Source organism: Lissotriton vulgaris, chromosome 4_1, assembly GCF_964263255.1.
Source record: "Lissotriton vulgaris chromosome 4_1, aLisVul1.2, whole genome shotgun sequence".
NCBI lineage: Eukaryota > Metazoa > Chordata > Amphibia > Caudata > Salamandridae > Lissotriton > Lissotriton vulgaris.
In genome coordinates, this window is record NC_141691.1 from 340,142,586 (window position 1) to 340,170,452 (window position 27,867).

General features: G+C 42.8%; 1 protein-coding gene across 5 annotated transcripts in view; it reads right to left on the reverse strand.

Annotated features, from left to right (window-relative positions):
• The window catches only part of DOCK11 (dedicator of cytokinesis 11), a 1,133,414-nt gene that overhangs the window by 230,879 nt on the left and 874,668 nt on the right, over positions 1 to 27,867 (reverse strand). For all 5 annotated transcript variants that reach the window (XM_086918718.1, XM_086918717.1, XM_086918722.1 and 2 more), the window contains 2 exons: positions 4,441 to 4,556; positions 1,876 to 2,013 (listed from right to left, as the gene is read on the reverse strand). In XM_086918718.1, coding sequence (XP_086774844.1) covers positions 1,876 to 2,013; positions 4,441 to 4,556 — 254 coding nt within the window. The remainder of the gene's footprint in view (positions 1 to 1,875; positions 2,014 to 4,440; positions 4,557 to 27,867) is intronic.

Genomic DNA, 27,867 nt, shown 5'->3' on the forward strand with positions numbered 1-27,867 from the left:
CACAGTGTACAGTACTGCTGACCCTTCTCTGGACGCTGCTGGAGTACTGTTGCCCCTCCAAACAAACTGTTGTGCAATGCACAAACAACTATGGTTTTTAAGGTCAAGACCTTGTGATGCTTTTTAGGACTACGAGCATTTTTGGACCCATGGTTGCATTAATCATTATGTTAATATATTTTTTGATTTTATTGCAAAAGTTGTTGGTCTAAGGTGAGAGGCATAAATTAGGCTCTGTTGTTGTTCTATGTAAGAATAGGCGATGCACGGGGGTGTTCCAAACCTCAGGGCTGGTTTTACATTATTACTTCATTAAGATATTGCTGATAAATAATTGAAGCTCAAGTAGAAATTGGTTTGCCTCTGGGGCATTGTGAATGCCGCCAACTTTTATCTCTTTGGGGCAGTGGTTAAAGGAGAATGAATTTGAAAACACTTATTGAACATTAATCACGTTATACTTGTGTACATCCGTAATCGTGATTCAGTGTTCTGTTTTGCATATCTTACGTTCATATGTTTTGTGAAATCCAGAGTCACTACATTTCCCATAATTAAAAGGAAACAAAACAAGGGTCAAATAATGTGTTTAATAAATAGGACATTCACAGGTTATTTTTTCGAGAAACTCAACCCACTGCCTAACCTTCCAAATGCTCAAATATTTGCGTTTTCTGGGTGGTGCAAAATAGTTAACTTACATACACATTCACTGCCTGGCTTTCATAATCATTAATCAGAATATATTAATTAAAACATGTTGATTTTTCATCTTGCCTTTCCCTTTATTAGTTTTTTTTCCACGCTACTATAAAGTGAAGCGGGGAGGCTGCTTCGCCTTCCTTTGCAGCGCTATTATAAGGCAGGTGTGCTACATTTGAGAGGAGAAATCACGCTGTAATATACTATGGACTTTCTTGACTATCCACTGCACAGTACTAATCTTGGCACAATGGTAATCATTCCTAACCTATTTTAAGATATTCCTAAAACAACGGCAGTGAATATCCACGTGATATTATTAACACCTGTAGCCTCTGACGATGCTGAGGTCCTTAAATCAGAATCCAAGTGTGACAGGCCACAAAAGTATTAGAATATTTCAATATTGCCATTCTCTGGATTTGTAGCCAACTTATGTAAAAATTGTGCTGAAAAATGCACCATTTCGTGCTGATTTAAAAAAAAAAAACAATTTTTGGGTATTCCCACAACAAACTCCCACAAACAACTTCATCAATTTTGGCTCTCTCACTTTGCTTGCTCTGGGTTACTGTCACCACTTACAAAGTTCACCTGTCACCACATTAGTAGTCAGGTCAACCAGATATAAAAGAAATAGAGTCTGCACCCCCCTAATCATATTTCTGGGAAAGAGAAGCATATCCTAAAAAAGTTTAATGGAAAGGGAAAATCTTCATCAATGCTATGGGTAGAAAAGGGTTCGCCTCGCTGCGTGATGTTCCTCACTCCCCTGTAGGGGTACAATACACTGAACGCTTATTTTTAAATATACCTAAATGTCACTCCATCTCATCTTGGCTTTAAAGGGATCTGGCCTTCATTTTGCGACAGATGATGAACGTTTTCACTTTTTCACATTTAACATTCAATACTAGCGGAGACTTTCCTTAAGCTCTTAGCACTCCATCTCCTTCAGGCATGACAAATGGCAACCTGATGAATGTTACAGGGCACACAGATCTGTTGTAGTAACCATAGTCTCAACGGGTCAATCAAGTGGCGTGAAAATAAGTGCCCATATAAACATCTTTATGGTACACAGGAAATTACATTGGCATTATCTAGTAAAATGCTAATCACATTAAAGGTCAATGCTCTAGAGATATTTTCCAAGTAACCAATTCCACGTACCTTATTAATGAAAGCTCTCTGGGAAGCAAATACATGCTTTAAGGCTGCTTCAGACTGTCCATTCTTAAGAAAAGCAAGGTGAATATCAAATACTTTTTTCATGAGTGGATTGTGGCCATCATTGTTTAGGAGCTGGGTCTGCAAACATGTAAATCATCGATTTAAAATGTGTCTCTTTAAATACGTACAATGTATTAGAACTCACTCATAAAATGTAAGGAAAAAGAACATACTTAGAAAAAGAAAAAGAACAGTCCCACTTAGAGGAATGCTAGTGGAATTTCAGTCAGTCTCTATGGCAGATGCGCGTCCTCTGCCGGAAGTTGATATTCTGACACATTTAGAGTACTCTGCCACGGCTGCAGAATTCTCACGAGTGTCTGTATACACTGTGGAAGGAATGTATTTGTGGAGTTGTGGAAAGTCTGGTCATGCCAAGGTTGCATGGAGGAATTTCTACCATTCAAATGAGCATTAGAAAAGTATCCTTAATATGGCAAGGACATTTCCTAGCCTATTAATGAAATTATAATTATATTTTCATGAAGGTCCTCCATGCTCTCCGTGGTGATCTAGCCTGGGTTTAATGCAACCAGACCTGACAGTGAACCAGTCAGTATAGTTAGACTCACTGTTATGTCATTATTTCTGATGGAGCAGCAAAAGCACACAGGTCATAAGGCAAATGTTTCTCAGCTAGCTGGGCTTACAAATGTTTTTGGAGATTCTAGCATTTGTTGGCTGCATCTACATTTAAACATACAATTATAATTTGCACCTGATCTAGCAATGCAGGGGACCTCCAGTGGCACTCCAGGTATCATTTTGTCTCAAATGAAAACAAGTGTTGGCAAAGCCAATAGGTCTTAGCAATTATGGAGCTCTGAGCTATTGGCATTGTCAGTGGTCTTGGTCGCATAGGAGCTCCTACAAACATCACACATTCCTGGACATTTAACTGTAGAAAAGTACATATTTGATCACCCCAATACAGCTTATTCCGGCAAGCACACTGTTGGCAGCAGGATATTCTCCAGGCCACGCTGTTATTGTTGTGGCTGTCCCTTACATCTGAAGTTGGTGAGGTAAGGCTAGAGGACATGCTGGGTTGTCACTCACGAGACATTCTAGCAGCCCCCACTTTATACCACACTAAGACACACAAGTCACTAGAGGGCTGTGGGGGAGGCTAGCACAAGCACTTACATTTCACCATTGCTCCGTGCTCGACTGTCTCCTTTCTTTGGTGGACATTACCGTGGGTGAGGTGCAGTGGGAAGTGTCAGCAGAACAGCAGGGACACTCCCCACTCAGAGCTGTAGTCTTCAGTCAGGGAGCAGGGGGTGCCGGGAAACAGCTGACAGCAACATGGCGGAGGAGCTGGATTACCGTTTACTGCGTCCGAAGGCAGGGTAAAGGGGACCAGAGGAGGACGGGCTTCAATGCTAGAGAGCACTACATGGACTAGTGAAGCTACATGGATTATGATGAGAGGGAGGAGTCAGTGGGTCGCCATCTTAAGTGAGGCAATATATATGGCAATCAAGATAATGTGACAGTGATCGGAAGCGATTCGATCCTGTACTGAAAATGCAAACAACTTGTGTGTGAGGTTAAGTTAATTTGAAGGAATGACGTATAATGCCACCATCTTGTGTAAGGCAGAGCAGACTGTAGCATTAAAAAAATATACATATTAGAAGATGTTGCTTGATCGTAAGCCAGGTGTGTTTTTTATAATGCTGCCATCTTATGTAAGGCAGAAGCAAACTGTAGCATTAAAAATACATATTAGGAGACTTTGTTTGATTGTAAGCGTGTGTGTTTTTTAAATCAACACACAGGTAAAATAACGCCGTGCACGGGGCCCGAGAGAGGGGGGAAGGTGCCTTGTCTATTTTTCATTCAGGATGGAGATTTCTTCTGTGTCGAGTTCTGTTTCTAGAGAAAGAGAGCACTCTTACAGAAATAAAAAGTAGTTCTGAAACAATTCCCTGCAATGGCTGCTGGGTATGTTTAAAAGAAGTTGGCAATGGTCTCTAGGAGGGCTAAACACCAGAAGAGTCATGGTGTATGCATGCCCTTGACAAATGGGAAGAACAAAAAATGGAGCGACAATGGTGCCGGCAAATGGGAAGCCTATGGGCAGGCTGTAAGCCTACAAAGTAGATACAGCATGTCTCTTTGAGAAAGTGCATATGCAAGCTGTCTACAGTCGAGAACTAAAAACAGAGTAGGGAGCCTGGCCTCCATACAGAATATATGCCATTCTGTTAACTTCGCCCACCATTTCTACTTTGTTTCCCCGGCGGGAGCCTTAAAATTATGTAGCACAAGTAACAAGGGCCTATGAGTTGAATCTAGTAGCACAGTGTCTCCTGAATATTGGAGACCTTACACATGACCCACACCCCAATTTTCAGTGACCCACCCCCCAATTTTCAGTGACTAGTTCTGGCCTCAGACAGCCACCAGTCCAAGCCAAAGAAACTTATAAGCAAATCATTAGGATGCTCACGGTTTCATGTTTTACCACCACATAAGTAAATATGAGATAAATTGTACCTTAAAACTCTGTGTGAAAAAAGAAATGGTGTCCAGAACAGTCAGGCACACCTCAGTTGCACTGTTACCCTCTTGTAGCGCCTGGTGTAAAACATCTGCTTCTGAAGTGCCTGAACCTGGGAATAAAATAAACAAATAGAATAAATGTGTTCCTTTGTATAGCTATGTACATTTTCTTCTCTTAGATAATTCACAGTTTCTACAACAGCATTAAAAAAAAGTAAGTTGGAATAAACCTGCAAAGTTGTAATATGTATTTCAAAGCACTATTTATTTTTCATGTGTATTCCTCACAATCCGAACTGCAACAGAAGTTGCAATGACCTCTAAACAGATCCTCCAGCGACTTTGCGTTTTGCAAATGTACGAAATTAGCTGTGAAGTTTAAGAAGCGCAATTTATGAGACATCGGCCGGCGATAAAATCACAGAAACATGGCAGTCTGCTGAAACCATGGCAAAGGTCAAGGAAATATGCCCTAAAACTGTCAGCATATCTTCTGTTTTGTGAAAACTTATGATTCTTTAAAAAAAAAAGAAAATGAAAGAAGTCATGAAACTTCACTTTCTAGGTTAGTGAATAGTTTAACTACTGCAATGTTTTTTTGTCAATTAATTGCATCTTCCAGTATGTAAAAATTTTAATATGGCTGCTTCATCTAAAATATAGGAAAAAGAAAATGTTGCACAAAAAGTAAATACCTTTATATACATTCCATTATATTGACAATTTGTTTTTATTACAGCACATTTTACCACTTTTCAAGCAATTTGTCATACAATGAAAATTGTTGCCATATTTTTTTTTAGGGTTCGCAAGCGAAGCGAAAAGCCCTTTTGTAGAGGTTTAAAAAATGGACCTTGAATTTCCACACAGCTCGTGCATGTTATTTCCTAGGTCCATTTTGATTGGGCTTTGCGTGCATGCTGTTTTTTAACAGAACACGCAATAGGCTGTAGGCGGTCACGTAGCTCCGCCTATGGCCTATTCGTGTTTGTTACGCGCACCAAAGCCCATATGCCTTCAATTATTGCGGCCAGACAAGGGCGCGATAATTGAAGACATATGCTGGCAGTGGCGTGCGCGCGCGCACCACTCGCGGGTTTTTGGTTTACAATAGCGATCACTTTCAGTGCTGCTTTTTTTTCAATAATGCAGCTGTTTTTTCCATCCAGGCGATAATAAAAACAAACAGCTTTTATGTTACTAAAATGTATGTGCTCTGACACACTATGCAGATATATATATATATATATATATACAGAAATATATACGCAACCGTGAAAATATGTATCTATATGTGCTTTCAATTATAGAAATGCACAAACATGCAAAATTTATATGAGAATAAACAGGAAAATATATACTTACGTATATACAATTCCTACTCAATAAGTTATCCTGGTTTACATAGACTTTTAATGTTGCTTTGCAATAGGATGGTGAGTTTGTTTTGCATAAGTGCCCGTTCAGTGTGTAAATATTTGGAACCGTTCAAAGCGGTGTGGCGTTTTATGAAGGCTGGTTCCGGATCCTCTGAAAGAGGCCTAGCTTTGGTTGTAAGTGACGGACGCGGAGATGCTCACCCTGGCATCAGAGTGGCACTCCCCGTGGCCCCTGGGATCAGCCTGAGGGTGGCAGCGGCGGACTCAAAAGGAAGAGCACGAGTGCAAATCACAACTCTCGCTGCTGAAACCGTCAGTAAAAAGGGCCTTTACGCCATAATTTAGCGCGCCCTCCTTCGGTTCTATGGCACCCACACATCTGCGCTCCTGGAGTGTGACGGGTCGAAGGTGACCCGCTGGTTCACTGTCCCTGATCGATTGCTTCTGCACTGGTATGCACATTCGTGCAGGACAGCTGCATGCGCATATGCGCAGAACGGAAGCCTCATTACTCCCAGTACTGTCACCTCAGCCTGTCACTTTAGTGAAATGGAGACTTGTGCATGCGTGCACAAGCGTGTGCGTGCGAGCACCTGCGCGTTTCTGTATGTCTGCTTGCGTGTATTTATGTGCACATGAGTCTGTAATTGTGTGTTTGTGTTTGACTCTAGCTGCGTGTTTTGTGTGAGTGGGTTTATATGCTTGGTCTTGTGTCTGTGTGCATGACTCTGTCAGTGTGTCTGTGAGTGTGTGTTTATGTGCCTCTGTGTCTATATGCCATTGTGTGTGATTCTACCGGAGTGTTTGTGTGTCTGTGTGAGCTGATACACCTGCTCTCGCGCGTGTGTGTATGACCCTGTCTGTGTGCGTGTGCCACGGTGTACATCTATGGGGCCGTGTGTCGACACCCTGGTTAAGTGTGTTAGCGCTCACTCTGAAAGGCTGAGAAGGGTAATTGCATCGCGCGTACCCCAGGGAGCGCCATAAAAAGGGGAGGAAAGACCCCATTTAGGAAGTATTCGGATAAAGTGCTGCCCTGAGTGCTCCAGATCAAAGCTTCCCCCGCACTGAGGGATTGGGGTCCATGTGTTATTATTATTGGAATGTCTGCAGTGGCTTTTTCACACGCTGCTGCGTTCATGCTGAACCAGGGGCAAGCAGGCAGCTCTGGGGTGGGGAGGCCCCGGTTCTCTTTCTAGGAAGATTTCTGACTTACTTGGGGGCTCCGAAGCTGGGGGAGCTGCAGCGGTATTTATGCAGCGGTATACATGCTGCGGTATTTATGCAGCAGTATTCATGCGGATGTATTCTTGCAGCGGTAGACATGCTTCAGTATTGTTTTATTATTGTTCTCAGTGAATGCAGGAAAGTACCTATTTCTTTATGGTGCATCTTGATAGGAACAAAACACCACTGGAACAATTAAACTAATTATAGTACAGAAATATGCCTCTGACGTGGCTAATAAAGTGGACAGAATGTTAGAGTTGAACACGATAAATAAATAAATAAATGATGACATTATATTCCATCATGTTTGGAAGGTTTGGATCTGTGTCTTCTGGCATTCATGGATCTCGCTGATACAAAGATAAACAGCAGTATAGTTCAGCACTAAAGTCCACTAGTACCCATCAACCAACCTCCAGTTTTGCCTTAGTAGTTTTCAGTGTAATTGAAACAGTTTTTTTTCTGTAGGCACTGAAGGCATTGAGTTCATGAGGCACAAGTTCAAGAGGTGGCTCTCTCCAAGGCCGCAGATAGACTTTTTTTAATTACACTAGCGCGACAAATGCGAATAGAACGTACGCACTACCTTAGGTTCCCTCTATATTTTCTAATTCCTGGCCTTCGCAGTTTGTGCCTTTATTATTGATGTGCTTCTTCATCGTGTTGCACCCTCCTTTGCTTGTCCTGGTCACATTAGGTTGCAGCATCTCCCTCTTTCTATTTTCTGTTTATAGAAATACCATTTTAATAAATGCAGTATTGGTTAAAGTTAATTTATGTTGTTTGCAAGGTATACTTTACGCGGTTGTCTCGGCGTCTCTGACTGTCTGGAGGGCACAGGAATCGTATAGATCAAACACGGCACTGGAACAGACTTTATACTTAACAGCACAGCACACTGATAATAAGGGAGAATGTCAAAACATCGCCATTGAGTGTTTTAGGACTTTGTTTACCCCCATCTGCTGATATAAAACTGCAGCATCACGACTGCTGCATTCCTCAGTACAAAAAATGTGCACATGGTTGGAACATACAGGTTGGCATGTATGTGCCTAAACATCCCTGCTTCTACTGGGGAGCGCCTCATGCAATGCAGCCCTAACACCTACCAGCTGGCTTCCATTATTGCCGGTAGTAGAAGGAATGTTCCACTTGCCCTCACAGCCTGTGTCCACTCCACTGCACTGTATTTCATTGCAATATATGCAGCGCCACTCCATGCCACTATACTCACCACCACTGTGCGCTACATCACATAATTTAACTAAATACATCATTCCACTGCTCACCTAACACATATTTACACTACACCAATACACTCCACACCACACAATTCCACGCCACACAATTCCACATCTAACAGTTCCAATCCAACCCACATTATTCCACTCATACAAAATACATCCACTCCATTACACAAGGGTCAAAGACATTGCCATTAACAACGCCAAACGCTCTAACTAAAAAATGCGAACCTATTGCATTTTTTTTTACTGTTTATTATAAGCCCATATTCGTTACAACAACTTTCTTATATTAGCTGTGTAATTTCTTTGCTGTCAGCCCCAAATTTACAAAAAATTCCTGCAACACAGTGCAGAAATAAAAATTGCTGTGCAGAATTACATGAATGGTGAGAGAGCAGAAGAGCGCCATAAGGAATAGCACTATTTTCCTTTCTCCATTTTTTGAAAATGTGCTGTACAGTACAGAATACACGCAAATTTAGAAACATTTTCCCACTAGAAAACTTTTCTCTAACATTACACCTGCCCTAGGAAGATGTATATATTTTTTGCAATTCTCTTGTCGATGCTAATAGTGATTTTCATCAAAAACCCACGGGTGGTTGCAAGGGAATTTCAACGCAGCACCTATTTTATGTCCAAACAGTCACGGTAAGTAGTGCAAAACGCTACTCAGTGTTACTTTCCAGTAGAAAACATTGTTTGTGCCAAAAAATAAATTCCAAAATATACACTTTTTTCCAGGTTTATATCACAAAAGGGACGTAAACTGTTGCAAGGTGTTAACGTTGGTCCTCTGCCTCCACAGTTACTATCTCATCTTTGTCTTTCTTTAAATGTCCTACCTTTTTGTTGTAAGAATGAGGTTGGAGCTCACAGCTCAGCTATTTCAATTGTTCAACTGAAATAAATGTTGAAACATTCTGTGTTAGTGTTGTGGATACCTTCTATAGAGTATGCAGCGATTGGGACAAGCCATTTAACTGATTAAATGTACTGTCCCCGGGAGTTTGTGAATAGTCATGGTGGGGGAGTGCTTCAGTGGGTGCAAAATTGAGGGACACAGGCTTCAGTCTTTTACCATCACTAGCAATGTTTTCTGGCAGCTAATAATGACTACAAGTAAACACATTCATGGAGAGGAGGAATACACGGTATACTGGCGGTAATCCTTTTAACGCGTGGGATCCATTGTTACTGTGTAATTGCTAATACAACAGCAATTAATGGTTTACCGAAACAGAACCACCACGGGGCGTGACTGGCATATTTACCGATAGCTTAAAAACAGGGACCTTAGGGCCCCATGTGTAAACGTGCACCGACTCCTGGCTGCTTTCCCATTTATCTCTCGCAATTGTCCAATGTTCCTACATACTGGAAGCAGTTATATTGTGATATTGCTATTTTCAGTGCGGGAATATCTATGTAATTTTCAAACTAAACTATTAGACCCTTGAGGGGTAAAGCAAGCAGATTTGTTAAAACGTTGGCCTAGGTCAGAGTGGGAGGAACTGTTTTCTCTGTAGCTGTTATCACAAATTGGCACGCTAGGGAGAGTTGATTTCATTTTATTTGCTATTTATTTATGTATTAATTTGTTCCTCTGAGTCAGTACAGATTAAACACATTGACTTTGCTTATTTGTATGTAGTATTGTTTTATGGCTGACAGTGATGCCGGAAGTTGATTTGTGTTTGCATAAAGGATATTTTAAAGGAGGAGTGTGCAAAGTCAAAGTCACATACGGTCACATTATTCTCCTTAACGTAGTTTGGATTGCTACCTACTTTTTACTTCCTCTACTCCCCAGAATAATATTTCACCCAGCACTTGTGGTCGTACCCTGCTTCCCTTCGCTCAGTAATAAACCTTGGGGCATATTTACAAGGGGATTGGGCCAACTGTGAATCACTTTTACCGACGTTCCGGTGGTGCAATGCACAAAAAGTGGCTTCACGTTGCTTTGTAAATGTGGTACCCTTTCACCCAGGTATCTGCGTGAAAGGGCATGCAGTGGGTGTTCAACACCCCTTGCTTTTTTATGCTGCCCAAGATTTACAAGGATCTGTAAATCTGAGGCAGATCCAAAAACTAACATCATGCAATAGCAGGCTCCCACTGACGCATCCAGTAGAAATACTTTTATTTCTCCATGTTTTTGCTTTTTCTATGAGTGCTGCATTCTGCAGCAAACATACAGCAAAATGCCATTAAAAATTGTTTACATGCAGGAAGGTATTCTACCTGCACATAAAAAATCCTTAAATAATAATGATTTGTTACTTCTAAGTGTGCTGCAGAATGCAGCACACTTATAAGTAACAAATCTCCATAATTGATTCTTTAGGTGCAGGAAGCGACACTTTCCCACACATAAACAATCATTCCCTGAAACACACTAAAGCGCAAGGGTGTCTCTGTTGGCAATAGGCAGATATTTTTAGCACCAGTTCTAGGGAAAACACAGGGGTGTGCCGTACTGCATTTTCGAAATGGCAGAGCGCTGCGCTATGAAATTTGCTGCAGAGCTGCACTCTGCCATTTCCTTGTAAATATGCTCCTTTGTGCTCTAAACATGTCCAAAATAACACACTATATTTTCTCAGCTCGCTACCTCATCTCATGTTCCTCCACTTCCAAGCTCTTTGGGCTTAGGGATGACTGCAGGTACCACACAAGGGTTAGCTGGAGTTTTCAGCGAAAGTGTATTCCTTTGGAAGCTTTTCCTCGTGGGTAACAACACTTGTAAAGGAAAGGTATGCCAAATTGCACACAAATACAAAATGGAGGAAATGGGGACTTGGAGGCACTAGAAATATTGAGACAGTTCAGTTTAACACAGAAAAAAGCCTAATCACAAAGAGCTTCAAAACCTTGGAATATTTTGTACTCAGATTTGCTTATGGATAGCAATTCTCACATGGAATAACCTGAAAGGTCATCTGAAAGGCCGTATCCATGTAGGCACTCAGAATGTAGAACACAACTACTTCAGCAGCACAATGGCTCTTATCGTCCTGCAAGTTATAAAAACTGAATACACATGTATTCAAAGCACATTATCACCCTCCATGACAGCTCAAGCTCACTGCTCCACGGTTCCTCTGCCACATGCACCCTTCCACTCTTGCTCAGACATGAAATAATTTGGCGGACACAGTGCAAGAACATTACCGTAATATCCACAAAACAGGGACAAGGCAGCCATTAGTAGAACATGTTTTAACCCTTCATCCACACCATCGAACTTTCTCCTTCTGTGCCCTGAAAAAAACTGAAACAACATGCAAGAGGAGGCAATCTGGAGCACTGACTATGCCAGCAGGAGAGTGTCCTAATTATCTAGCTCGAAACTGTGGCGAAAGGATTGAACAAAGAGAACAAATGGCATCACTGGCTCTAAGACATTACTACCCCAACCCTGTGTCGTGAGGTTTTCAAAATGTTACCCCGAGCCCTCTGTTTCTATAACAGCTGTGATGATACATTACCAGAGAATTTCATGCTAGTCCCTCTCTGGGAGTAGGTCCCTCATAGCTATTTTTTCTTTCTCTCTCTTCCTTTGGTCTATTTAGCATCTTACAATTACCCAATTAACCTGTTCTTTGTTGCTGAACAGTATGACCCAACCATCCGGTCACTTTTTACAGCACTATACAACATTAGTCCTAGATCTCATAATCCCCACTCTAGGCTTGGGCTCTCAGTCATGAAATGAGAAACGTTTTGTAGCTCCCGCAGTCTAGTGTTTAACTCACTGAGACCACTATTGGTTGATATATGGATGATCTCTTTTATAGAATACCCTCAATTAATCAGGACACCCAAGATGGCGCCTGAAAGGAGACGACCACATAAGAGAGTGATCGAGTCCTCTGGTAACTCTCATCCCTTTGCTCTAAAAAAGTATGAGTTTTATTTTAGGTGTGGTATGTTACTTAATATGTATACTGCTGAGAGAGCGCAAACTGACCAAAATGTATAAGTACATCACACTTACACGTAGTAAGCACAAGTCATGAAGAGAAATGCCATGAGTGCTGATAGTACATGCATCTATATTCTGAAATGTGTAGTTAACTTAGAGATTTAAGTAGAAGTGGAACTAATGCAGAAATGTGTGAAACTATATGACTTTATTAGACGTGATTAATCCTGAATCCATGTTGTGTAGCTGCTAAAATGTAAGATGGCATACGGTTAAACGTAGAACGTGGTAGGCCTCAGGGCCAGAGCTAGAAGGGATGGGAAAGGTTTTTCATTTCACAACATGGATTGCACTAATGTTTTAGTAATAACGTTAATGGGCCATGATTTATAGATGTGTTTACCGAATAATAGAATAAGAGTAGTAACATGCTATTAATTAATGAAGTAGTTGAATGTTATAATCATTATGAGAAATGCTGTAGGCCTGAAATGTTTTAGCCATTGATTTACACGTATTGGTCTGGGCCGAGAAATGTTGCAAACCTTTGTTGGAAGTCTATGAGAATTGGGATCTTGGCTGCAGATGTCTGTCTGCAAGAGAAAAGGGGGGATCTAATTATAAATGAAATGAATAGAGGTTTGTTCAGGAGACGGCCCAGACACGGAGGAGGGTTCCGGAATGTTTTAAGGGGTATCAGCGGGCCGGAGAAGAGTCTGAGAAGCAAGGTCAACACTAACGCACGAGGCCTCATCATGGAAAAAGCCAGAAGCTACACCACGTGAGGGGCGTCTCACGAGGGGCGTCCCAAATGTTGTTGTGTATTTTGTATTAGGGACAGCACCCCTGGGTGGAGTTAGAGCAGATGCCTGAGGACCCTTTAGAGAGCGGATGGGTAGGCAGTGAGGGGTCATGACTGGAGAACTATAGGTTTTCACAAAGAGACTAAGAGTGGGTGACTCCCTTAGGGAGTCATTCACAGCTGACACCTTTGTTAGGTTGAGACCTGGTTAAGTAGGGATACCATCTAGAGCAGGGTAGGGACAGCCTAACTTGTATTTTTCCCTCCAACTTAAATGACGGAGAGACCTCAATACGTGTCAATGCTGATAGCCTTATTATTCTTAGAACTTGTACTCGTAGTATTCGTTGCTCGTCTGAGGGCTTTCAGAGAGCACATGTATGTAGTTGGGCCTGTGTATCTTGTGAATCTCATTCTGAGATGCCTGTATCTGCAGCTTAGTCTGACTATATAATAAATCTTTGAAAGCTAGAAGTTGTTTGTGATCTTTTGGAGCGGAGTCCTTTATTGGGTGAACTAACTTGGTAAGAGATGCACTTTCTTCCCTCAAAGACAGGCAACAAAGGTTCAGTCGACCAGATCGGGGTTTTAGATCAATAGTGATAAGGTATCGATCAAAATCTCGCCCTTCCAGTTGGTAGCTATAGAGGATGGTTGCCTTCTTGAGGAAGGTGATCTAGGCCAGGTTAGATTACCCCAAGGCCCCTAGAGATCGATGATCGGAAGAACCGCCCGCGGAAGAAGGACCGGATGACGTGAGACAGAAAAAGCAGCAGTATCGGTCGAGAGTGAGTATAAAGGGTCATGCGTGCTAGATTGCGGTGTTTTTGTATCGTATCTATGTTGTAATGTCTGGCGGAGTTGAATGGCTGTAGAGTGACTGTGGAACAGGTTGTGAGCGCGCGCAACCGGTGGAAATCTTAAGTTCAAGGAGAGCTTAAGTGGTTCGGGTGTATCGGACACTCAGAGTAATTGTCAACTAGTGTGAAGGGGGTCATGAGGTACCATTGATCACCCGAAAGACCGAGATAGGGGGAACGTAAGAGTGAGTGCGTGAGTAACGGACGCTGGTCGGAGGTTACTGTGTGTGTAAAGAACCTATCAGAGAGACGATAGACATTTCGTCAGTTGTGTTGACAATTACAGATAGACTGTGGACGTACAGTCGAGGGAAGTGACCGCTTGGTCGGAAGTAGTCATTTTTCAGGGTATGAATGGGACGCATGCATGACCACGAGGAGAGCTGAGAAAGGAGGGGTGCTGCTGCGAAGCGGAGACTAGTGACGTCAGAAAGTGCCGCGCTGGGATTGGCCGGCAGGAGAAAGACCGCGCTGCGATAGGCCAGCTAGCAAAGCCGCGCTGGGATTGGCCGGCAGGAGAAAGACCGCGCTGCGATAGGCCAGCTAGCAAAGCCGCGCTAGGATTGGTGGATTGTCATCAGGAAGTAAACAGAGTATTGAGGCTGGAATTTGTGCGTATAATCATGAAGTGTTTTAAAAGGTTAAGAGCGGTGTTTAAAAGAGAGAGGCGGAGATCTTATGAAGGGGAAGAAGCCCCGCCGGAGGGTACGCCGGCTTATTATATGGCGGCAAATGTTGGGCTCCATACGATAATGTGGATATCAGAGTGGAGTAAGATTACAGAAGGAAATGAGGAACTGACGTTTCCAAAGTATGGGACGTTCAGATTAGAGGTGCTACATAGATTGAAAGCAGTCATGACCTCAATAAGACCCATGCCTAGACCAACCCAGTTTGAAGCTCTCAATGCATGGATTAGGGCAGCGCACGAGAGGAACTTGAATAGACGACAGGAAAGGGTGAAACGATCGGTAAGGGCAGTGCAGGATGCCAAGTGGGATGCGGATGCTAAAAGATGGAGAGTGCATAACATGGAAGTAAATAAATTGTACCCAGTGTTAGAGATGCCCGGGAACAAAAGCCCCCTAGAAGAAGATGACGAGAGCGAGACCGAGGACAGCCTGATAAACAGATTATTGACAGACAGGCCACCCCCGTATAACAGAGCAGGGGGAGATGTCGAGAATAGTGAGAAAGGGGGGGGCGATGCAGGAGAGCATGGGCTGCTTCCCAGTTCCGATTGGGATCCCGCCGAGAAGAAAGAACTGTCCCAGCCTAGCCAGGTGCAGCAGGTAGTCGGGAGGTTTGTGGTACAAAGGGCGCCGGAAACGGAGTGTGCCACATCCTACGCATTGCCAGATGCACTACAGGTACCTGTTACCATAGGTCCTATAGTATCCATATATGACCCAGAAAGGGCCAGATGGGAGGAACGGGTACGGAGGGACAGAGAAAGAGCGGAGATGGCAAGGAGGAATGATACGATTAACTCCCCAAGCCAGTTGCCGATACCAAGAGAGTGGAGCACCCCAGTACACACAGCAGGGGATCTGGGGGACCTTAGATGGCCGGTGGATATGAGGGGATCAGGACGAAAATCCTTTCAGGAGTTAAACGAGTACATGAAGAAGTGGGATGAGGCAGTAGAGGCTCACAAGAGCATCATAGCTGCAGAAGCTGGAAGAGAAAGTCAGGATAGCAGAGCCCAGACTCACTGCGGGGCTGAGGAGAGCAGCCCGGAGTGGGACGGGAGGGAGAGGGATAGTAGAGGAGTCACCCATTGGGCCCGGAATGAAGGTAGATCAGACCTGGAAAACGGGGGCCCAGAGAACGGGGGGTTGTCTCGCCCAATACCTAGTGGGGAAGACAGGAGGACTCGGGAGTACAGAGACAGCTTTAAGTGTATCCACTGTGTGCCCGGCAACAGAGAACAGAATGGGAGTTGCGAGAGGTCGCACCACAGTCCCTGTGATGAGGGACATGAGCGCAGTCCAGGGAATATGGGGAACAAGGAAGGATCGTATCGGATACTGAGTGATACTAGGCCGAGAGAGAATGGAGACCGGAGGGAGAATAGCAGAGAGTCCTACCGTGAAAAGAGAGAAGAAAGAGAGAATGGGCAAAGTAAGATTGGGGGTAACAGGCCCGTGTTCCATCACCTTCCAAGATCGGATGGCCGAGCATGGGACCTGGAGAGATGGGAGCAAGGGAGAGCACTCCTCAACTCTCCTGAACCCAAACGTAGGGCTCGGAGTTGGGATGGGAGAGAAACTTGTGAACCTCCCTCGAAAGAGTTATTGCGAGCTGAGATAAAAGCCAAGAGACTAGATGTCGCCAGCTTAAGGTCAGACCTGGATGACATGGTAGATGGTACCCTGCCCTTAGAAAGAATGGAAATGTATGAGCAGGATGAAATTCTGTTCATGGCAAAGGACGTAACTCGAAAGGCGAGAGCAATCCATGAGAAGTTAGTCGAACTAGCAGGCAAATATATGGTGGACCTGTCAAGGACCAAAGCATTACAGGGTAACCACAGGCTACATTACTCAGACCGAGACCTAGATGAGAGGAGAACAATAGGACTGAAAACGCACATAAGGGAACTGATCACTGGAATAAGGACATGGAGGGCATTAGATAAGTGGGAAGAGAGGTGGTCCAAGAAAGGGACCGTCAGGAGAAGCACACTTGGTATGACACCAGGAAGAATGCAGGGAGTAGAGGCATACCCTTTGCGAGAAGTCGCAAATGGGAACTATGTGCACGTCCCTTGGAGTAGGGGAGATTTAGCTGCTTTTACCACCTCCTTCCCCAAATTGCGGGAGAACCCAGTGGAGTGGTACAAGCAAGTTGAGAGATTCGTAAAAATCTCGAAGGTCCAATGGATAGATTTGAACACGCTGTTTGACATCGTAGTGCCAGGAGATTTGTGGACGGTATGCAAGGTTAGCGCTGAGTGGCCCACAACAGAGCCAGAGAGAGATGCTAAGACTAATTGCCGTCCGAGATTGTGATGGCAAAATTCGAGAGAGTGATGACATGGCTGAAAGAGAAAGTGCCAATGCAAGACATAGATTGGGTCAAAATAGATCGAACTAGACAGGAACCCAAAGAGACTGTTCATGAATTTTATGAGAGATTGCTGAAGGCGTTTAAACAGTATAGCGGTCTGGATGTAATGGATTCAAAGGACATAGGGCAATTTGTGTCCAAGTTCGTCTTGGGCCGGAGACCGGATATTAGTTTAATGATTCAGCAACACTTGATTTGTTGGCAAAATAAACCCCTAGATGAAATACTGAGATATGCCAGGTACTGCTGTGATGAGATAGACTCCAAGGCTAAGAAACTAAAGGAGAAACTGATGGTGGTACAGATGCAGGCAGCCGGAAAGGGGGGACAGCAGCAACAGCAACCAGGAACAGGCACTGGAGGAAAGAAACAGTACAGTCAGAACAAGGGCAATGAGGAGAACTCCACCTTTAGACCCAGGATAGACATAGCTGCCTTGAAGAAAACGACGCGGTGCCATCAGTGTAACGAGGTGGGGCATTGGAAACGCGAGTGTCCCTACAACGTTGAGATAGGAGAACAGGAGGTAGAGGAGGAAGAGGTCCAGAGTGCGCCTACAAGAGGGGTAACGCAGTACCAGGGAAAGGTGCTCAAAGGGGGGGGGCCTCCTCCCCGAGCCCAGTTTCCCCAGCCACCCAGAGTAGGGACAATGGGTAAGACCTATAGACAGATGCCCCTGTTTGTAGGAGGAGAGGAGTGCTATTATGTGGACCCACTAACTGGGCAGAGAGTGGAAAGGGAGGACTGCACCCTCGGGGCAGTCTTGGAGGTGGACCAAAGGGGACCCTATGTGGAGGCCGAAGTGGCAGGGTTCCCCACGACATTTTTGGTGGACACAGGAGCCACTAGATCCACGATCAGATCCGCCGCAGTTCCAGGCCTGCCCATGTCTGGAGAGACCATACAAGTGGTGGGGGTCGCTAACAGGAGAATGACCAGCCCACTGACAGAACCCGTGCAGGTGAAAATAGGGAAGTACAGTGATGAGCACGAATTTGTGGTTTGCGATTCTAGCCCTGTGTGTCTGCTAGGAAGAGACCTCTTGTGCAAATTAAACTGCACCATATACTGCACTCCACAAGGAGTGGAGGTATTGACTAATGACGATGATGCGGACTTTAAAATCGCAAATTCCAGAATATGTGTGGAGCTGTATCCCACTCTGACAGTAGATGAGCTCCCCTGGGATTTGAGAGAGACAGTAGCTCCAGAAGTGTGGGATTTCACTGGGGAAGAGATTGGATTGGTCAAGGGGGTGGACCCAGTGAAAATTGTAGTGAAACCGCATGCTGAGTTTCCAAGAACACCCCAATACAAATTGACTCCAGAAACGATTGCAGATATAAAACCTGTGATCGAGTCCATGATTAAGCAGGGAATATTGAAAGAAATCGTGGGTAGTCCATGTAACTCCCCGATTATGGGTTTGCAGAAACCAAATGGGAAATTCCGGATAGTGCAGGACCTCCGAAAGATTAATAACATAGTCGTTTCATGTTGTCCAGTGGTACCGAATCCATCAGTGATACTGTTTCAGATACCGTTCCAAGCAGAATGGTTCACTGTGATTGATCTTTGCCAGGCCTTCTTTTCGATCCCTTTGGACGAAGAGAGCCATTTTCTTTTCGCATTTAAGCTGGAAGGTCGCGTCCTAACATGGTGTCGTATTCCTCAGGGGTATACCGAGAGCCCATCGATCTTCAACCAGCTTCTGAAGAAAAATCTTGAAAGTCTAGTGCTGCCCCAGAGGTCAGTTCTGGTCCAGTACATAGACGACCTCCTTGTGGCGTCAGAAACAGAGGAAGCTTGCAGGGAGGACTCTATTGCTTTGTTAAATCACCTAGCTGAAAATGGGCACAAGGTGTCCCCGGGAAAGTTACAATACTGCCTGACAGAAGTGCAGTACCTGGGACACAGAATTGAGAAAGGCAAACGAAAAGTGTCACCAGACAGGATAGAGGCCATCATGAAGATGAATGCGCCTAAAACACAGAGAGAACAGCTGCAGAGATTGGCTGCCATACAAGACAGTCAGTACAGGAGTCTGAGGGCTCTGGAAACGCAGAAACGAGTTATGCTAGCAATCACTGCAGTTTAAATGATTAGTGATGACCCCGAGAGGTCATCAAAGGGGGGAACTGAGAGAGCGCAAAGTGACCAAAATGTATAAGTACATCACACTTACACGTAGTAAGCACAAGTCATGAAGAGAAATGCCATGAGTGCTGATAGTACATGCATCTATATTCTGAAATGTGTAGTTAACTTAGAGATTTAAGTAGAAGTGGAACTAATGCAGAAATGTGTGAAACTATATGACTTTATTAGACGTGATTAATCCTGAATCCATGTTGTGTAGCTGCTAAAATGTAAGATGGCATACGGTTAAACGTAGAACGTGGTAGGCCTCAGGGCCAGAGCTAGAAGGGATGGGAAAGGTTTTTCATTTCACAACATGGATTGCACTAATGTTTTAGTAATAACGTTAATGGGCCATGATTTATAGATGTGTTTACCGAATAATAGAATAAGAGTAGTAACATGCTATTAATTAATGAAGTAGTTGAATGTTATAATCATTATGAGAAATGCTGTAGGCCTGAAATGTTTTAGCCATTGATTTACACGTATTGGTCTGGGCCGAGAAATGTTGCAAACCTTTGTTGGAAGTCTATGAGAATTGGGATCTTGGCTGCAGATGTCTGTCTGCAAGAGAAAAGGGGGGATCCAATTATAAATGAAATGAATAGAGGTTTGTTCAGGAGACGGCCCAGACACGGAGGAGGGTTCCGGAATGTTTTAAGGGGTATCAGCGGGCCGGAGAAGAGTCTGAGAAGCAAGGTCAACTCTAACGCACGAGGCCTCATCATGGAAAAAGCCAGAAGCTACACCACGTGAGGGGCGTCTCACGAGGGGCGTCCCAAATGTTGTTGTGTATTTTGTATTAGGGACAGCACCCCTGGGTGGAGTTAGAGCAGATGCCTGAGGACCCTTTAGAGAGCGGATGGGTAGGCAGTGAGGGGTCATGACTGGAGAACTATAGGTTTTCACAAAGAGACTAAGAGTGGGTGACTCCCTTAGGGAGTCATTCACAGCTGACACCTTTGTTAGGTTGAGACCTGGTTAAGTAGGGATACCATCTAGAGCAGGGTAGGGACAGCCTAACTTGTATTTTTCCCTCCAACTTAAATGACGGAGAGACCTCAATACGTGTCAATGCTGATAGCCTTATTATTCTTAGAACTTGTACTCGTAGTATTCGTTGCTCGTCTGAGGGCTTTCAGAGAGCACATGTATGTAGTTGGGCCTGTGTATCTTGTGAATCTCATTCTGAGATGCCTGTATCTGCAGCTTAGTCTGACTATATAATAAATCTTTGAAAGCTAGAAGTTGTTTGTGATCTTTTGGAGCGGAGTCCTTTATTGGGTGAACTAACTTGGTAAGAGATGCACTTTCTTCCCTCAAAGACAGGCAACAAAGGTTCAGTCGACCAGATCGGGGTTTTAGATCAATAGTGATAAGGTATCGATCAAAATCTCGCCCTTCCACTGCTACTTTAACTTTATGTGTTCTAGTTTAGAAGACTTACTGCATTCTGTTAGTTGGTGTTCTTTCCCTCCACAGCAGTTACTGCTGGCCTCTTGTTTGTACTGGTATCTCTGCCGTGGGCTTCCTATGTTTATAGCTTTATAGTTTAATTAAAGCTCTTCTGAATTAAGGACATGTACCAGAGTGTTCATACCCCGTTACTACAAAGGAAAATAAGAAAAACATCGATAAATTATTGCTCATTCAAAGACACATGTCATGAATTGAAGAACAGATAATGGACATCTGTCTGCAGCGCAATTGAGAGCCAAAACAAAACCAAGTCCTAGTCCTGAAGAGAATCCTGGAATTGTTGGGGATTCGAAACGCGTTGGCTGTTGAGTGTGGGGGAAGGTAGAACAGGGTGTGCCACGAGGGGACTGAATAGAAATGATTTCCCCCTTTTTCTAGGTTGTCAACACCCTTAAGTAGGATATGCATCCCCATCTTCCCACAGGCAGGACAGTAGACATGTGTCTTTGAATGAGCAATTGTCCGCCTTGTGTTTTCAGTGCAAATGAAGGACTGGTTTAATTTCAGGCTGGCACACACAATTTATCGATGTTTGTCTTGTGATCATTGGTTTGCTGTATATATTTTTGTCACAAATAATGTTTGGTAATATATATATGTTGTATATATTGTCTCACAAAAGAAATGGTTCTAAATCACGCATACAAATGTGTTGCAATTGTGTGATTTACTAATGTGGTGTTTCCTTTTAAAAGACATGCCAAATTGATTTATGAATGTCTTTTTGAATTATCAAAACTAAGCAGAACAAATGCTCAAAAACCTCAGAATGGTCTCAGGTTTATCGTGAATATTTAAAATATACTCCATTGACACCTTTCTGTGATTTCAAAGTACACATAGAAACAGCATCTATTAATCCAACAACACAATCTTTGTGAAAATTGACTTCACCTTCACTAAAATCAGGAAGAGGAATACGAGAGAGACAGTCTGCTCGGACATTTTTACCTCCTTGAATGTATTTGATAAATAGATTGTACTCCTGTAATTTTGAAAGCAACCTTACTAGTCTAGCAGAAGATCTCCCTAAACCATTACCTGATAATAGTGACACCAAAGGCTTGTGATCGGTGAAAACCTCACAAGGAACTCCCCAAATATATTTTTTGAACTTCTGAACAGCCCAAACAATGGCAACGACTTTGCGTTCAATTGTGCTATAATTACATTCAGTAGGTGTCAAGGCACGGAATGCGAAAGCAATAGTACTCTCTTTACCATTCACCCACTGACCAAATACAGCACCGAGACCTTTTTGGCTTGCATCCACTGACATGAAAGAACTAGAATTAGGAACAAAAGGGTGTAATGCAGGTGCATTTATAACCAAGAGTTTCACTTTCTCAAAAATGTTCGAAGTATATCAGTCCATACAAATTTGCAACCCTTTTTAAGGATAAATCTTAAAGGTTGGACCAACTGAAAATAACCAGGAACAAACCTAGCATAGTACTCACACAGTCCAAGGAATGATCGCAAACCATCTTTATCAGTAGGAGTATTGCAAAATTTAGGTTTGATACCTTCACTGGAAATTAAATGTCCAACCTCATGAACAAGTAGTTTACATTTGTTGGCTTTTATGGTCATGCCTCTGTTTTGTAATATTGAAAAAAACCTTATTAAGAACAAGTAAGTGTTCCTTTTTTGTTTCAGTATGGACTAAAATGTCATTTAGAAATGCTTGCACTTGAAGAAAATCATGAAAAAGATTGTCCATGAGCTTTTGGAAAACGCTTGCGGCTGAAGCGAGACCAAAAGGTAACCTCAAGTACTTAAATGCACCAAAAGGAGTCACAAAAGCAGTAAGCGGTTGAGAGTTGGATTTGGTGATAAGCAGAATGCAAATCAATGGTGGAAAAAAAATTAGGTTTCCCAATATGGGCTAACATCTCATGGATGTGTGGTAAGGGGTGACAATCAACGAAGATATTTGTGGTTAAGAGATTTTGAGTCCACACATAGCCTGAGATCCTCCGTCTTTTTTTCTGCAAAACTTCTGGAGAAATCCATGCAGAGGCATCAATAGGAGAAATAATGCCTTAGGACTGGAGATTAGCTAAAAGGGATTTTAACTCACCTCTGACACTGAGAGGATCAGGTCTAACCCTATGTACTATGGGAATAGCATCCAATGGTTGTCCCAAAAATAACCCAATAAGTCAATATCTTGCTCCCCAAAAGCGTTGGGATTGATGCCGGGATGAATTAGCGGTGCACTATTAGGCCATAGTTTGTAAAATATAAGATCTTTAAGGATAGTGACAGGGGCATCCGAATCTGCCATTGCTAGAATCATTTTATCATCAATAGAAATATCAACTAACGGCCCTCTGATAGGCTTGTCAGAACACTCAGGAACATCAACAGCGACTAAAATATTAGCAAACTGGGAAGTGCAATCCTGTACGTCAGGGGTATCCACGGAAATATTCGAAATTCTGACTGCTAGGGTTGCTGTTAGGTATTGAGTTCATACCTCTCCTACATACACTTTGAAAGTGTCCAAATTTCTGACACTTAACACATTTCTTTCCTATAGCAGGGCAGTTAGGGTTGTTCTCTATGTGGTCTCTTGAACCACAACGGAAGCAAACCAATTGTGTTCTCATAGGTGAATTTAAAAATACATTCCCCCACAATTTTGCTTCGAATTGATGGCACAAACAACATTTTCGTCAGATACAAAATTCATAGTTTGAAAAGATACAGAATGCATGTTAGGTTGTGTGAGGAGAATAACAGTTTGAATACAAGATAAGACTTTGGATGTAACAATTGATCTAAATTCTTTTAGTAATGTCAATTGTTTCAGTCAAAGTTGGGTTGCAAGAAGTAAGCAGACGTTCTTGGATTTTCTTGGAGTAACAATAAAAGACAAACTGATCTCTTATATAAACATTAACATTAGTACCAAAATCACATTTTTCTGCCAAAACCCTTAAAGTTGCTCTATAATCCTCTATTGACTCTTCAGAAGATTGTTTGCACATGGCGAAATTAAATCTTTCTAAAAGAACTCTTGTATATTCAAATAAGGTTTTCCCAAACGTAACTTTGCTTCAATAAAAAGTTCCACACAGCATCTTCGGACGTAGGTGTAGGAAAACGTGGAAGGTTGTTAAAGACTCTACAACCAGCTGTTTCCAATTGATTTGTCAACAATGCCAATTTCCTTGTAGCAGAGTAGCCATCGGCATCAGTTGCAGGTAGATAATTTTCAAAATCTTTCAGCCATTCTACCCATTTAACATATGATTTACCTGGTTTCTGTAGAAAAGGTGCAGGCATGAATGACACCCTGAGCAGTTGCCATAATAAAAGATATCGAGAGATATCAGAAACAACAAAATGCAATACAAGTGAAGTAAGGAACAGTATGTAAACGAGTGTGAATCACCGAAGAACGAGGTGTCAAACAAGGAGTTAAAATGTATATAATAAATATAACCGAATGGTGAGAGAAACAGCGAGCTGAAATAACGTACACAGTCACTCACTTGTATGGCAGGTAACGATGTAAAGAGGCGTAAACAGGACTGTGCAGAATACGACACCAAATAAGTGAGGATGGGTTGCGAATCACCGATTGAGGGGGTCGCACTATAAAATACGTTGGAGTAAAGTTGGAAGGTTTTGCAAGCCAAAGCACTTCACAGCTTACCCAAAATGGCCGCTGTGCGCAAAACATCATCGCGCATCCCATAATGCCCGGCAGGACTCCTGCTTCCTCCATGTCACTATGATGAAGAAAAAAAGAATGGATGAGACGATGTAACTCATGGGCGCTGGAGATCCAGATACTGTATGACAAACGTAGGAGCGTGCGGCAGCCAGCTGTGAGGATTTGAACAGGGTTGCACAAGTCTACCAATGGTAGCCAGCAAAGCTCCAGAAATGTTGTAGAAAAATAAAAAATTACTCTGAGCCACCTTCCGGAATAATTAGACAGTCCTGAATGGTCAAGATAGAGTCGCAAAGATGAAAAAGCCGGTGGACTCCATTGAAAATAAATCTCTTGTAGATGTAGAAAAAATTGAAGAAAAGGACCCCACTTCTGGTACCAAATTGTAGTAACGGGGTATGAACAGGAACACTCTGGTACACGTCCGTAACTCTCATCCCTTTGCTCTAAAAATGTATGAGTTTTGTTTTAGGTCACGATAGTGGATTTTCAAGATTTGATCTATGCTTCTTATAACACTTAATGTAATGCTAGTGTTACATCCTTACCCCCGATGGGACCCTGCTCACTTTAATCTTAGGTCCTGCCATTGCAATCTTATGCGGGGCAAATCAGCCTTAGTTCAAGTGTATTACTTAATACACTCTTACAAATAATGAAGTGGTCTAATTTCGTCATGCTTTGGCTCTATAAATAATTATTCTGTCGCATTTAACCGCTTACCAATGGCGCCCATCAACTGATAAACAGCCATCCCAAACTATGGTTCAGATTACCCTATTTCAAGATGGCGTTGACTCTGAAGGCCATCAGACTGCCAGGACTCCAGCACAAGCATGAAGGATTACCCTGGGACTTTGTTTGAATACCACGCTTTGAAGTAAGTCCAAACCCGTTCCCTGCACTTTATCTCATGTCTAGAAGTCCCCTTTCAAATAGTTTCAGCCCTGGCCTGTTACTTGGGCCAAGGCTGGGAGTGCACTACTACTATGCTTTGCGCTATCCGGACTCGCCCGACTTTCTACGTACCCGGCATCGCTTAAATGCCTTCCTACTTGGAGGATATCAGTCACGGTGCACCTCGCTAGTCTTTGGTGACAGTCTGGGCGATATAATGCTATGTATCTTCAAGCTAACTTGCTAATACATTATAGTTCTTACCAAACTTTTTTCCTGCAAGTACTTACAGCCATTTTTTTTCTGTCTTTCAAAGCGTAAGGCGTAACATACGGTACAAGCTACGGTGCACCGGTTTAACTTTGGTGACCGCGCAGGGCGCTACTTATTATGATCCTTAAAGTGTTCTCGCAGCTATAGTATAGAACTAACAAGGCTATCTTTTCAGCTAGGACCTACAGCCAGTCCTTTTGTTCTCCAAGCGCCAGGCATAATACATTTGCCCTCTCAAGATGCCCCAATACGGGGCTTTCCCTTACACATAGAGGCATTTGCTATACTAACTGTCTTGACTCTAAAAAGAAATGGTTTCTCGCCTTGTCTTCTGCCCCTATCCTCTTGATCCATACTAGCGTTCAGTCATTACATTTTTATCTGCCTCCATTTTGTTCTTAGTTTCCCTTTTCCTCACTACCCTCTCTCTCCCAGATCTCATCAACTGACTACAAGATACTAATATGAAGACCTTTTTTACAGTAAAAACAGTTTTAGAACATTCAAACAACTGTGAAGGTATTTCCAATGTGTTTATTATGGTATGTTCTATACTTAGACTGAATTACCAAGCTCCCTGTTAGATACTAACTATCCAGCACACTGATAATAAGGCTATAGCTCTCATTCTACGCTTAACTAATCATAATAATTACAAGCATGACAAATGAGATTAACCTCACCTTTGGAACTAAACTATAGAATGTCAGTTCACGGGATATGCTAGTGTAAATATTCAAATCAAGTCTTTCTCTCCTTCTGCCAGCCCCTCTACTAAATTGCTCACTCTTTCTTTCATGTACCTCACATTCACTCAAATTGGTTTAGGGTACTCTCCCAGCACGACAATCCTATTTCTAATTTTCTAAGGCTGCGCACTCCAAAACACCCCAATATAAATTGTGTCACCATCACTCCTCGGACGTTTCACACTGTGCACCTAGTGGTGTCTTACTCTCAGGTTCCTTAAATTACAGTTGATTTATACTGTTATATTGCATCTCTCTACAGCCTTGAGAAAGCCCTGGTCCTATTGACCACTTAATGCGAAAAACGTGTTGGCTTTCGTACCAACTACATTATAATAATATTTTGCAACAACCAGGATCACTTCACTTGCTCAAGACAACCTAAGCCAACTGTCTTTTTTCAACAACAAAATGCTCTAGAACTGCAAAGGCAGTTTCCAAATCAACTTTAATGTATGCATTACCTAAGTCTGAGTACTTGTTCAATCCCCCGGTGTACTCTTAAAACCAAGGCTGGAAAGGTACAGTGCCTCGAGCTATTCTCCTCCGCCCAATAACTAGCAGATTCAGGCAATACATTCAGGAACAGGACCCCTCGACCTTCAGTGGTACAAGGGATACTTCTGGTCTTACAAAGGTTGCCTAGGCTGCTTTGGTTTCCCAGTCCAGTCCTGCTCAATGGAAGTTGAAGAGGCACTGGGTCTTTGAAGTAATGATACAAACAAAACGCATGCGGCAGCTGGATTAAACCATTTGTCTATCGATTTCATCCCTTGTACGTGTCTGAAGGCTCATTTGATATCTTAAATCGACACAACATTTTATTAATATTGTACCACTGCTGTGAACTGGAAAATATACATTCAGTCGATCTTCTAAGTGTTAAGTTCAAATGGGACAGGACAACTAAAAAGGAATATACCAGAACAAACTGGTCCACAGAAGACCTATACCAGAAAATCCTAAGTGAAGGTACAAAGTTGGCAGTTTGGGAGATTATCATGAAACCAGCGGTAGCAATAAAATATTCACATTTCTCAAAAAATTCTTTGACTTAACACGAGGGGCAGATAAGACAGACGGCCCTGACACACAAGGCGCTTTTAAAGGACCAGTTGCAGCCTACGCAAATGAAATCGACAGCCTGATGATAACCCTTGCTGAGAACCATCAAAACATAAGACCGGTCAAATTTTCAGGCAATCTCAACTTAGAAGTTCAACAAATGTCATATTGTCATGATGAGGAAGAGAGCCTAAAGAGCATCAGAGAAGCCTCCCCGGACGTCTGCTCCTGGAACATTGCAGGTTTGATCGACAGCTTAATGAGAAAAGAACAGGAAATTGTACACTTTTCTCAATGGCTATCACATTATTTGTCTATAAGAAACTTGGACATTTTCAGAGATTACGCTGCAAAACTATAGCAATATAGAGGTGCCACCTACAAAAGCTGCAAAGGCAGGCCAAGCGGAGGAATATTTTTAAAAGTGGAATAAATAGCTACAAAGTTATTGCAAATACAAGGAACTTATTGGATGTCAGGGTGCATACAAAACTTGTGTGCGGTTTTGTGTGATCAACATTTACATTCTCCCCTTTTAATAACGAGAGGAATGATCTAAACGCACTGCTGAAACAGGTGGAAATGGTGATAGATTCAAATTAAA